The sequence below is a fragment of the Callionymus lyra genome, chromosome 5 (genome assembly GCF_982586985.1).
Source record: "Callionymus lyra chromosome 5, fCalLyr1.hap1.1, whole genome shotgun sequence".
Lineage (NCBI taxonomy): Eukaryota > Metazoa > Chordata > Actinopteri > Syngnathiformes > Callionymidae > Callionymus > Callionymus lyra.
The window spans coordinates 10043658-10056381 of record NC_141822.1 but is presented as its reverse complement, the minus strand read 5'-3'; the positions used below and the strand labels follow the sequence as shown (position 1 = coordinate 10056381).

Sequence of the window (12724 nt, the reverse complement as noted above, 5' to 3'; positions counted from 1 at the left end):
ACTACTATCATTAGATTGTGTTTTGAAGTGAAAAAAAAAAAACATTTAAAAAAGTCAAATATATTGGCTAATAAAGTGGCCAAAAGGATTAAAAAAAGAGAAAGATGTTAGCTTTCGTCTCGTTCATGGTCAATGAAACCCCAATAAGGTTATGATTTTGTTCAACACAAGTGCAATAACTCAAAAAGTTTTTTCATGTATTTCAATATAATTCTCGTAGGTGGTGTTCTGGGGTTCCATCGGGATCCAGGAGGATTTTGAAGAATATTTTTTGACTGGTATGGCTTCCGATCTTCCTCTCTCTTTGCGCTTGATGGAGTCTACTGACTCTTTCAAGAAACATCTTAAGACGTTTTTATTTGTTCAGGCTTGTTCAGGCTTTATTTTCTGGAACTCCTGTGTATTTCTCAGTGTTATCTTGACCTTTTAAGTATATATTTTATTTAATCTTGTTTTGATTGTTTAAGTGCTTTGTGACCATGGTCTGGAAAAGCACTATATAAATAAAAATTAGTTACTTACTTACTTACTTACTGCTGCACCTTATATGGCCTGCTGTTTGAAGCTAAGATATAGACATTTATTAATTAATAAATAACTAAAAAGTTGACAAGAAAAGTAAAAAGTGCATGTCAAGTATGAGGGCGAGATCGGTTGTTGCACCTTATGGCAGAAGGAACAAAGGATGTCTTTAAACGTTCCTTTCTGCAGTGCATGGAAAGGAGCTTAACATGCTTTTTGGAAAAACTGACAAAAACAAAGCTTAAATGCTGTTTTCTTTCTTTGTTTATGTAAAATGGGGTCGTTGGCGCATGTATACCCTTTTTCAGTGCTTTTCAAGGCTTTGCCATTGAATAGTTTCAACAATAGGCTTAATGGAAAAAATAAATCAAAGCATTTCAAAATGAAACCTGAAATTTACGACTGTACATCATTTAATTAGTAGTAACTAAATATCAACATATAATTGTGGATTTCAGAACTTTATGGCTCATATAAGACTTTCGTGTATCTTTAATATGACGTACAAAACATTTCTACAATCCGAAATCCTTCTCCCATTCTTGCATACACTTGCAAAGAAGCAAATGATGAAGTGGACTCACAGAATATCAAGGTTTGTGTCAATTAAAATGGCCTCCAATGACGTTACGATTTGGACTTTGATCTAATAATGCAGCCGCACGCGGCACGACAAAACGTCAAGACCAAGCACATCAAGAGGAAGAGGATATCGTAATTCTTGGCACGCCGGAGGGAGAGAGAGGGCAGCGGGGGGAAAGCGATGTCATGACATCAGTGTTCGGAGTTGTGTAATCTCTTTTAGAGCCACATTGTTGCCCTCATCACTTCCTTCAAAATATACAGCTGCTTTAAGTAATTGCATCTTCACTATTGAGTTTGCCGTAAAGACGTGTCGCTAACAGCGGGGTCCGCCGGAGTCGGATTTTAATGAAATACTTGTTTGATGATTTAGAGTAAATAAAATAAAAAGACATTAAAGTGTCTTGAATGTGTTAAATAAATAGAAGTAATTAAAGAAATACTGATAAAACAAAAAGAGTAGAGAAAGTATCGGACAAATTAAGCTTTAGGAAGCAGTGTCTTTCCCCAATAATAATAATTATATTATTCATAATAAGAGTAACACTAATAATAATAATAACGTTTTATTCGTTTTTCATTTTATTTAAAATTGATCTCAAACGATGGTGAACAAGGTAAAAACGAGAGATATCGCAATGAAAATATAGAAACAGAAAGTTAATTAAAAAAAAAGAATATCTTTTAACAGTTTTAAAACATGTTATCAAAGTCTTAACTGTTTTACTGAATATAAATATCTTAACGACACTTTTATCACTTTTACACTTTTATTCAATCGGTGGATTGAGGTGCCCTCAACAAGTCAAGGAAAATGGTCCAAACTTCCTTATAGTCAAAGATTAGACAGCAAAGAGTGCCATCTATTTGGTAATGAGGCTTCGTGAAGCTTCACTAGCACATCTGTCGAGTTAGAGCTAAGGTTAGTAAAACTACTCCAAAGCAAAGCGAATGAAGGAAAAATATTGAATTACATTTTGCATAGAAAGCAAATCATAGGAGATTTTGGGAGATGATCTTTAGGGATTCCTCTTTTTTTTCAAAAAATACTCCATAATAGATTAATAAGTACAGGGTTACTGGTGTCCTTGTGTGTCTTTAAATCTTATAAATATACGTATTTATTAAAATTATTACCTGTGAAGTTCCCTTTTTTTTTTGAGTACAAAATTCCACATGTATTCATTCATAGTTGTAATGCTTTCTGCAATAATCTACCATCTAAAATGTAATGAAAAAAACAACAAAACAAGTATACATTTTATTGAGTATTGTTTTGATTGTTTAAGCGCTTTGTGACCCTGGTCTGGAAAAGCGCTCTACAAATATAAATTACTTACTTACTTACATTGAATGAAAGGTCTCTAATGTTTAATACTTTAACCAAATGTTTTATTTATATAATTTATCAGGTCATTTAATTTCACCAAATTCATCCATATGAATGAATTGTGTAAATATAAAAAGAAATCATGATAGAAAAAGGCGTCTAGAAACGTAACTTGTACTTGTAGACAAAGCAAATGGTGCTCAACTGTTCAAACGTATGTACTTTCCCCCCCAAACTGATTCTGAACTGACGTGTTGGCAGCCAACTTGCCATTAAGCAGCGGAAGAACAGACTGTTCCCGCTTCATTTTATTTTATACTGCTAATTATTCTCCATTTCTGAAAAGCGGGTCCAGCCACTTGATAAAACGGCTGACGGCAGATGCAAAACTGTATGTCGGGCTGAGTTTAATAGGGTCGTGCTTGAGTCGTGAAGCTATAAAAACCCGCGGATCAGTCGGTCTGATGTTGGTTACAATAAGGAAATGACATAACCCGGGAAAGGCTGAAATAAAATGCCTAATTCAGAACGACGCGAATACGGTGGTAAATGAATTCAGACAAAATGACTGTATGTCTGGAGACGGCTTTTTTCTGGGGCAATTGGAAGCAGATGAGGACTAATCAGGGAAATTCAGGGCACTTTGGACTAAAACAATTCAGGAAAGATTTGAGAAGAGCTGTCAAGTGGTGCCAACTGCCAAGATACCCTATACAGTATGTTGAAGACTGATCATATAAACAGGAAAGGGGAACAAGTTAAATGCACACACGAAGATCAAGATAGGAACAAAAAGTGTTCTGTTGAATGCGTCAAGATCAAATTTACAGTAACAATAAGGATGTTCAGCTAAGGTCTTAAAACAAAAAAGACTCGCACTTTTCAAACAAACATTTGAACCATAAAAAGAAGGTTGGGATATACTTTGATAATAATGTTTTATTCTTTAACCAAATCTTTCTTCTATATTTCATTTGATATTATTTTAATTTCTTTCGGATTTTAGTAAGTAAGTAAGTCAGTTATAGTTATTTCTAAAGTGCATTTCCAGACCAGGGTCACAAAGTGCTTTAACAATCAAAAACAATACACAGTTAAAATACTTTAATAGGTCAAGACAAATAAGACAAACACAGGAGTCTCAGAAAATCAGCGAAAAGCACAAATAAAAGTGTCTTCAGATGTTTCTTGAAGAAGTCAGTAGATCATCAAACACAGATATCGTTCCAAAGCTTAGGAGCAACAGTCTGGAAGGATTTCTCTCCTCTGGTCCTGAACCGTGTGCTAGGAACCATCAGTAGATTCTGATCCGCAGACCTCAGAGCCCGAGCTGGGATGTAAGGCTGGATCAGAATCTACTGATGGAAGGAGGAGCCTGACCATGATAATCTCTGAAAGTAAGAAGAATTTTAAAGTTGATCCTGAAAGAAACTGGCAGCCAGTGAAGAGTTTTAAGGATCGGGTAATAAATGTGAGTTCTTCTACTAGAGCGGGTCAGAATTCTCGCTGCAGAGTTTTATATTAACTGCAGACAGTTCCTTCTCGATTAGAAACGAAAATAAACTGCTACAATAGTCTAAACGAGAAGAGCAGGGATTACAAGCCCCAGTTCCAGATCCTATTTCCCCAAATTCCGGTATCCAAATACACAATCTTAGCTATGAAATGAAACTCTTCCTATACTTTATCCCGAAACCCCTAATGCCTCTTGTCTTCTCTGCAGGAGCAGAGTGAAGGGATGAAGTTATTCTATGTTAATCTTTGTGTCCTTTTCTTTGTGTTATTTCCTTTGATCTATGTTCTTTATATTCGCACTTTGTCATCCCTTGCACTTTTTTCTTTTTATTTGCACTTTGTACTTATGAAACTATCATTTTCTGTGAACTGGAAACCCATTTTCCCGAAGGAGATCTACAGAGGGATTAGTAAAGTTTATCTAATCTTATCTTTAGTTGACTTTCTTCTTATCTTGAGCAGAAAAACCTTCTTGAACTGGACAAATTCTGGTTTATAAGTATTTTTTTTTTTTTTAAAGGTTCCCTTTTTATTATAAGTCTAAGCCATTTTATGTATAACTACTTTAGAAATACATCGTTAATTCGATACTTAAAGTTAAAAATATAGCTTATGTACTATTACTTACATTGCATTCCTATTCAATTTTAACTTAATTTAATTATTGTTTTTATTAAGTAAGTAAGTAAGTAATTTACATTGATAGAGCGCTTTTCCAGACCAGGGTCACAAAGCGCTTAAACAATAGAACAATACTCTATAAAATATATACTTAAAAGGTCAAGATAACAACGAGAATTACACTGGAGTTGCTGAAAATCAGGGAAAGGCCTGCACAAACAAAAATGTCTTGAGATGTTTCTTCAAATTATTATTATTATTAGTTATTAACTATTAGTTATTATAAATAATTAGTTATTATTTCAATTTCTTTCAAAATTGCGATGACACAATTTTACCAATTTGTATAATTAATAAACATATTATTAGTATCCGCTTAGACATTAGTGGAGTTCAAAACAAGTACTTTTAAACAATATATAGAGAATAGATAGATCTATAGGTATCTTAGATAAAAATAAATAGTTGTACTAAACAAAGGGTAAAAATCATAATATTCAACATTTTGAATAGGCATTCACATGACTCGGGTTCTACTATGGGATGGAATATATCAGAGCTACATCAGATGGAAGGCAAAAAAAAAACCTTTATAACAATAATGATATTTACCAGTTTCAAATGACTTTGGCCTTTTGACTTTAAACTTTCTTTATTGTCATTGCACAGAAGAACACAGCAGTGAAACTGGCAATGAAATTGTGTTTAAAAAACACAGCATAGGGTGATTGTATAAATATAAATATGAATGTTATAAATAGTGCAATATAATATAAATAGAATAAATATTGCATATAATGAATGTATATACAAATATAAATATAAATATAAATAAGTGAAAAATAGTGCCTTATATATAAAAAAGGGACAAATAAATAATGTTTTAAATGTGTGCATTGTGTATTTTGAGGTGAACGGAGTAATAAACTCAAAAGATTCCCTGAGCAGCTCTGGACCACGGCAGCCTTGGCGATGACCAAGTGCAAAGCCAATACCAGTGGAGGTCTTATCAGGCCCCTGATTAAGACAAGTGGGGTTGGCTGCTAACAGATGTGCCCTCAGACGTAATTCCGACGTAAATTCTCCTCTTATCGGAGAAAAACAACACTGTGGAGAATGCCCAAACAAAGATAACGGAGCTTCAAAGTTGTAAATTAGCTCCCCTCATTTTTTTTTCTTCTGCTTGGTGGAAGCCTGACTTATGTTAAGTGTTTCCCTTAAAACCTTCTGCATCAATCATAATCTCGGCGAAACATTTGGATTCCATAAAAGCCAACTGCTTCGGTGCCACTTTTGTCAAATGTTTTTTTTAAAAACTTAAAGTACAGCTTTTCGGTTTCACTAACTCGACCGATGACTACTCTTAAAAAAAAACAGGCCGATTTTTTATTTTTTATTATGAGAAAAAACAAAACAAATAATAAGACTTGAGGTTCTCAAAACAAGCCAAGGCCGTCAAACACTTAGCCATCGCTAAAGACGCCGGCGACAACAAAAGGACAGTGACGGGCGAGAGTCGGCAGTTTGTTTCATGCGTCCAGTGACAGCCACAACAACATCTGGTCCTCGTCTGCCTCACTCGCGGCTCCGTTTTCACGATAAAGACTGAGGTAAATCTCATCATCACATATGCAAGACTGGAGTCGCGGCGATGTCTCTTTCTCCGTAAACAGAAACCGCTGAGAACGGTATCGTCTTTCGTTCCGTTGATTAAGATTCATGACTCTTGCTTTTATTGTATTGTCACCTCTGACAGCTCATGCCGTCGAGTCGTTTGATTGTTAGAAAGCAAATGTGTATCGTATTAATGACACCATTAAAGTCGTGGTTGTTAAAGTGACAGCTGTAATTCACTCATTTTCTACTCACCCTCAAGTCATTGGGATAATTTTCAGAGTAATCTGTGTCTCTTTGGAGATTACAGACAGAAATGTATTTTAATATGACAACCTACCAGTGTTTCCTGTCCGTGTAGCATGTTAGCCTTTTAGCTTTTGTTCCTGTCCATGTAGCGTGTTAGCCTCTTAGCTTTTGTTCCTGTCCGTGTAGCATTTAAGCCTTTTGGCTTCTGTTGCTGTTCATATAGCGTGTTAGCCATTTAGCTTCTGTTTCTGTCTGTGTATCATGTTAACATTTTAGCTACTTTTCCTGTCCGTGTAGCATGTTAGCCATTCAGCTTTTGTTTATGTCCGTGTATCATGTTAACATTTTTATATTTTGTTCCTGTTCCTGTAGCATGTTAGCCTTTTGGCTTCTGTTCCTGTCCGTGTAGCATGTTAGCCTTTTAGCTTCTGTTCCTATCTGTTTAGCGTTTTAGCTTCTGTTCCTGTCCCTGTAGCATGTTAGCCTTTTAGCTTTTGCTCCTGTCCGTGTAGCCTGTTAGCCTTTTGGCTTCTGTCCCTGTCCAAACAGCTTGTTAGCCTTTTAGCTTCTGTTTCTGTCCGTGTAGCATTTTAGCCTTTTAGAAATCTTGTTTACCATAACCATGTCCACTTTGCTGTGAAGGGTCAAACATCAAGGTCATACATCTAGGAAGTCTCCAACTCCAAGGGACTCATTGTATAAACAAAGCGGGACGTGATTACAGCTCAATAAACAACTCTTAAACATTTATCTGTCTAGAAAACTTAGCTAAGAAGGCTCTTAAGAGAGGGTCAGCTCCATCTTAAATTTCCTTCTTAGTGAGAGATCTTCTTAAACTTAGAGTTTCTCTGGGAACCACTTCCGTCTTTCAAGAGCTCTCCAAAGAAGATCGTAGCATTTAAGAGCATCTCAGCCAGTGACAGTAATAAAAACTAATTTGACTCTTTATTTCCTGGATTAAATACACCTTTAAGATTAAGATTGAATCCTGTCAACCATGACAGGATGGTCAATAAAAGATGGGATCCAGTGATAATCGATGAAACACAACATTTGTGTGACAGGAAGGCCAGACGTTGATGCCGACGTCCTGAATCATGATGATGAAAATCATCTTAAACCAACCCGAGAGAAAAAAAAGGCTGACGGACGGATCGTACTCTGTGCGTAAGTGGTCCAAGATTGGATGAACGGACATAAAACGCTGACAAGAGAACTAACAGAGCAGAGTGAAGTTGTAAAAATGACAACATTGCTATCCTAATATAGTAAAGTGGCAATATGGCGAGAAGTGCACATTAATCTTGATGGCTTTGGTGCCAAAAACCTGCATTAATATCAATCCCATCAAATGAGAATACAATATAACTAATAGAAGAGGATTAAGATGAGATTTTCCTGCAAAAAGATTACAATCCATGTCTTACCAGCAACCACCGTCCTCCGAAAAAGAAAAAAAATCAAGCGTTGGAGTCATCAAGATGAGGTAATTGTCTACCAACTGCAAGTATTTTCAGATTTACCAACCTGTCCAAGAGGAGTGACTCAACATCCTGCTTCTAATTTAATCACCGATCAATGATGGAAAACTTCTGCACGCATTATCTAATGGTATCTTTTTGCCATTGACTCTTTTGATGCAAATACTGATTAATCAGCAGAGGAATCAGTAGGATTTGTGACGGAAAATAGGTTTTAACCAGAAGTGTCAATCACACAAGGGGGGGGATATAAGTTTAAGTCGGATACAAAGATTAAATGCAAAGTCAAATATTAAATGTAATAACTAGTGATGATTTGATGAAGGTTCATGAAGCAGTGTCATTATTTTCAGAGCCCACTAGATGGCGTCTCTGTACTAGTTTACTTTGTTTTAAACAACTGTTCTAATTAAACATAATTTTTAAACTGATGGCGCCACCTAGTGACCATTGTTTCATGAAGCTTCACTAGCACATCACTAGTATTTACAAAACAGTCTGTAATACAAAGCATGGGTCTGATGTTGGAATTATTTTTTATTATTGGAGGCTCAATATGTCTTAATTATCTCTGTGTTTGTCCTCGTTTATCAAACGCTCACCAATCAATTCCCTTTCTTTTAATCACTTAACCTAAAATTGTTGACATCAATAAGTATATGTGTATATGCTCCTTATCTCAACTTAAACACTCTTGTAGTTTTAATTATCTGTGTACAAAACCTCTTAAAGACCTATTAATGATGGCTTAAAATAGTTCCTCAAAGTCAAAAATTACACAGCAAAGAGTGCCATCTAGTGGACACTGAAAACGAGGACAGTGCTTTGGGAAGCTTTATGAGACCGTAATGATGTCAAAATAAAAGCGTGAAGGCTCTAAGCCCCAACTTCATGTTGTATTATACCTTATTATTATATATATACTATTATTATTATTATATATTATACCTTACAGACAATTTGTAATAAATAAACAACACATGTGCATACGTTAATTCCTATGAAACATCAGTTCAAAATTGAACTCTATAATGGTAAAATTAAATGAAATAATCAGCCTGTTTAAACAGGGCTAGTTTTAGAAAAGGACTTTACAGTGTATTTTTAATAAACTGATTCAGAAAATGTTTGTTAGTTGTTGAGATTTGAAAATGTTTTGTTCCTATACAATTAAATGATTTCAAAGTTTAAGAACATTTTGAACACATCGACATTTGATATGAAAATGTGCTGATGAAGCTTCATGAAACAGTTTCATGTTGTTTAGAGGTCAGTAGGTGGCGTCATCAGTTTAAAAATGATGAGATGTTTCATTAGAACAATTAGCAGAGACCGCCATCTGGTGGACTCTGAAAATAATGACACTTGAGTTTAGCATAAAGCTAGCCTCACCCCGTTGCAACTTATACCACCATTATTTTATGTCCAGCTTGGGACATTCTGGGAGCAAAAAAAATTTTTTTTAATTATTTTACTGTCGAAAAAAGCTGCCACTGAACCAGATCTTTAACTGGGAGTGTTTTCTTATTTGGCTGAAAATTAACTTTTAATATTTTATAGTGATTTATTTCTCCTGGTCGGCTTACAAAGGCAGCTTCAAGGCCAAGTGAACTTGAATACAATTTGATGATGAATAAAAAATATTTGAGATTAAACACATTTCCAAAAAAAACCTGCCTTATGTATCGACTCATTGAAAAAAAACGAAATATTTTTAAAAATATTTACTTCTCTTTAACTAAAGTCAGACAATAGTTTGACCGAAATAAACATAAAAAGAGCGGATGTTTCCACCAAATCTTGCGACCGAGTGTGCCTCCCTGGTTAACTCACGCCAGCTGTTGTTCTGGAGAAGGTAACAAAATTCACCCCCTGGAACAAATAACATTTGCTGTGGGAATTGCAGACACCCAGGGGAGGATGTGGTATCGCTGATATGTGCCTCGTCATTGTTGTTTAGGAACCATGCAAACGTAGCTGAAGCATCATTGTGAAGAAGTTCTTAAGATGGGAATTTGTATGTGTTGTTGGTGAAGGTGAGTCACGCGTAAACATTTTAAGATCTCAGTATTTGTCGTTTAATTACCTTTATTTGTATTCAATTGTCATGCTGTTTTCAGTCAGGTTTTGCTTCCCGGGATTGAAGCAGAAGGTTTTAATATCAAGAAAAACATGTGGAAACACATGTTTTACTTTAAACCTTTTTTTTTGTTTTTAAATATTCTTTTAGTTTTTTTTATACCACAAATAACATCAAAATCTTGGAGCCACAATGGATTTGAAAAGGTGACGATAAACCAAAGGTCTCAAGCGATAATTTGACTTTCAACACGCTGACATTCAAGAAAGTAATTACGACAGGAAAAGGAAAATCCTCATCGTCCTTTGCTGACAATGTAATGGTTTATCACAGTTTTTGTTTTGTGTTTTTCAATGAAAAGTTCAGTCTCAGTACACTTCAAAATATGTGTTTGAATATTTTTCTTCTTCAATGTGACAATGCTTGTTATTTAGAAAAAAATATGAATGACTTGTTGTTTAACGACTAAAAACTATCATAACAGCCAAATGTATCCATCACTTAATACTAATCAAATTGTTCAAAGAAACTTACATTTGCAAAACATGGTTCTTGGAAATAGGAATTTACAGAATGTATGTATAAAGAGATTGCGATCAAATAAATAGTATATCGGATTTCTTCTAACATTGCACAATCGTGTGAAAACAAACTGTCCTTTTTTTCAATCCACAATCTTCTCCAGCTTTCATGCTGCGAACACAAACTGTTGCCACACAACAGATTTGAAGGCCACAATCTACTTTGGGAGAAAACAGATCACAGAATCTGTTCGCAACACAAAATGATAAAAACATGTAGAACTTCTGAAGAGCGCAGTCCTGTAGAGAGGAGACTCTACTGTTTATGGGAAAGTTTCTAGTAAAAGAAGGTTAACATGTTCATCCAAAGTGTCTCGTAATCACCACATGTTCCCTTTTGTAGGGTGTAAGGAAATATAGATCCTGCATTAGAGACGGCAGCGTAAAGTAGTCGATCATAGAATCTATGTCTTGTTGATTTTTACTGCCTAAAATGTATTTTTATTTTGAAAAAAGATTTTTTATTAAGTAATATGAGTCCATGACTCGTGACACATCATTTTTATTGGGGTTTTTTTTAAGGTCGGCCCGAGAATATTATGCCGACAATGAAATGGTCTGCGGGGCAGACAAGGTTGGACACCCCCGGTGTAAAGAAGTGATTCCAAAAATAGGGAAAAAAAAATATTTTAGAGGGAAAATCAGGACGATTACTTAAATTATTATTAATCTTTTATCTAGCCTTTTTACTGCGGTGTTACCAGCAGTGTTCAGAAAAAAGCAATCCTTTATATCCTTCAGGTATATATAGTTTTTAAAGAAAAAATCTATTTATTAGTCAGATTTACTCTATTTTCCAGATATAGTTACATTAAAAAGATGAATTATTCATTTTGTTGGTTTCCACATTTAATTAATATCTATGTTCAATTTATTCCTATTTTCGACTGATTCTTTCAATGGTATAAGTTGGAAAATGTACTAGAAAGAGCGCCACCTAGAATATTTTTTACTGGCCGCCACTGAGTAAAGTGTATTCGGATACAAAAAAGTGGTCTAAACTCCTCTGTTCGGAATTTCAACCGAAATCTTTAAATGCACAAACTTTTTTCTCTGTTATATTAGCAGTTTAATTGATACAAGCTTTAAATCGTATGTGGCAAAAAATAAAAAATGTTTTTGGTTTCAACCCCCACGATGGGATAGTGCAGTTGTTGTAAGCTGTTCTGCGTTAAAGTTAAATGACTTATAACGTTAAAAAATATATTCTGTGTGGCCCTGACATCTGACTACAACAAGTCGAAAACCACAATGTTTTGTTTCTTGTTTTTATTTCTTTTAACTGATGGCTGAAATTTAGAAATGCTGACCCACATTTTTTACCCAACCATATCTTGTATCTCTGCGACCAGCACCTGGGTTTAATGTACTTTTTTTTGGGGGGGACCCAAAGCAGGACCTTTAAATTCCATAGGGACCCTTGAATTCTAAGGGGCGTTGACGCAACACAATTTATGCCTTATGTTTATTCATGAGGCGAAAGAAATGCTGCGTCATAATAAATAACGCCGCCGCAGTAAATCAGAATTCAATTTTCGCTGAAAAGTCTGGCAGACTCACTTGTAGAGACTGTCGGGCTCCAGGCACTTGAAGACCACTGAGTACAGCAGCGAGTGAGGTCGCTCGCCGCCCCTTCTTCCCGCCACCACGCAGGACGAACTCAACCCGGAGAACAGATCGTCCGCCAAACTCAGAATTTCACCTGATGGAACAGAGAGAGTAAAAGAGAGAGAGTAAGAGAGAGAGAGAGAAAAAAGATGAAGGTCAGAGCAGAGGATGAAAGAGCTAAAACCAACAAATACCAGACTGGTCAAATATGAAATGTTAGTTTCACTGTTGTGCAATTGATCACATGTTTTGAAAGAAAAAAAAAGAGAGAAAAAAACAGCTTATCTTTCAGCGTGATCTTTCATCTATTGTTCTCATGAAACTAAACAATGCCACATGTTCAAACACCATATGTTTCAACACAGGACAAATAGTGGAGAAACTGAACATAGTTTTTCGGTGCTTTTCCCTTCATCCTATTTGGATTTGTGATCGGTCTGATGGGATCCTTCATTTAAAACTCAATAAACAGTATATAGAGCAGTAAAGAACGGGATTATATATCTTTACGGGCACTCCGTGACACCCCGTATTTGAGTCA

At 35.4% G+C, this 12724-nt stretch overlaps 1 protein-coding gene across 1 annotated transcript in view; it reads right to left on the bottom strand.

The window, feature by feature from the left end:
• Positions 1 to 12724, bottom strand: part of astn2 (astrotactin 2) — a 407558-nt gene that overhangs the window by 13507 nt on the left and 381327 nt on the right. The window contains exon 20 of the mRNA XM_087790735.1: positions 12136 to 12277. Coding sequence (XP_087646861.1) covers positions 12136 to 12277 — 142 coding nt within the window. The remainder of the gene's footprint in view (positions 1 to 12135; positions 12278 to 12724) is intronic.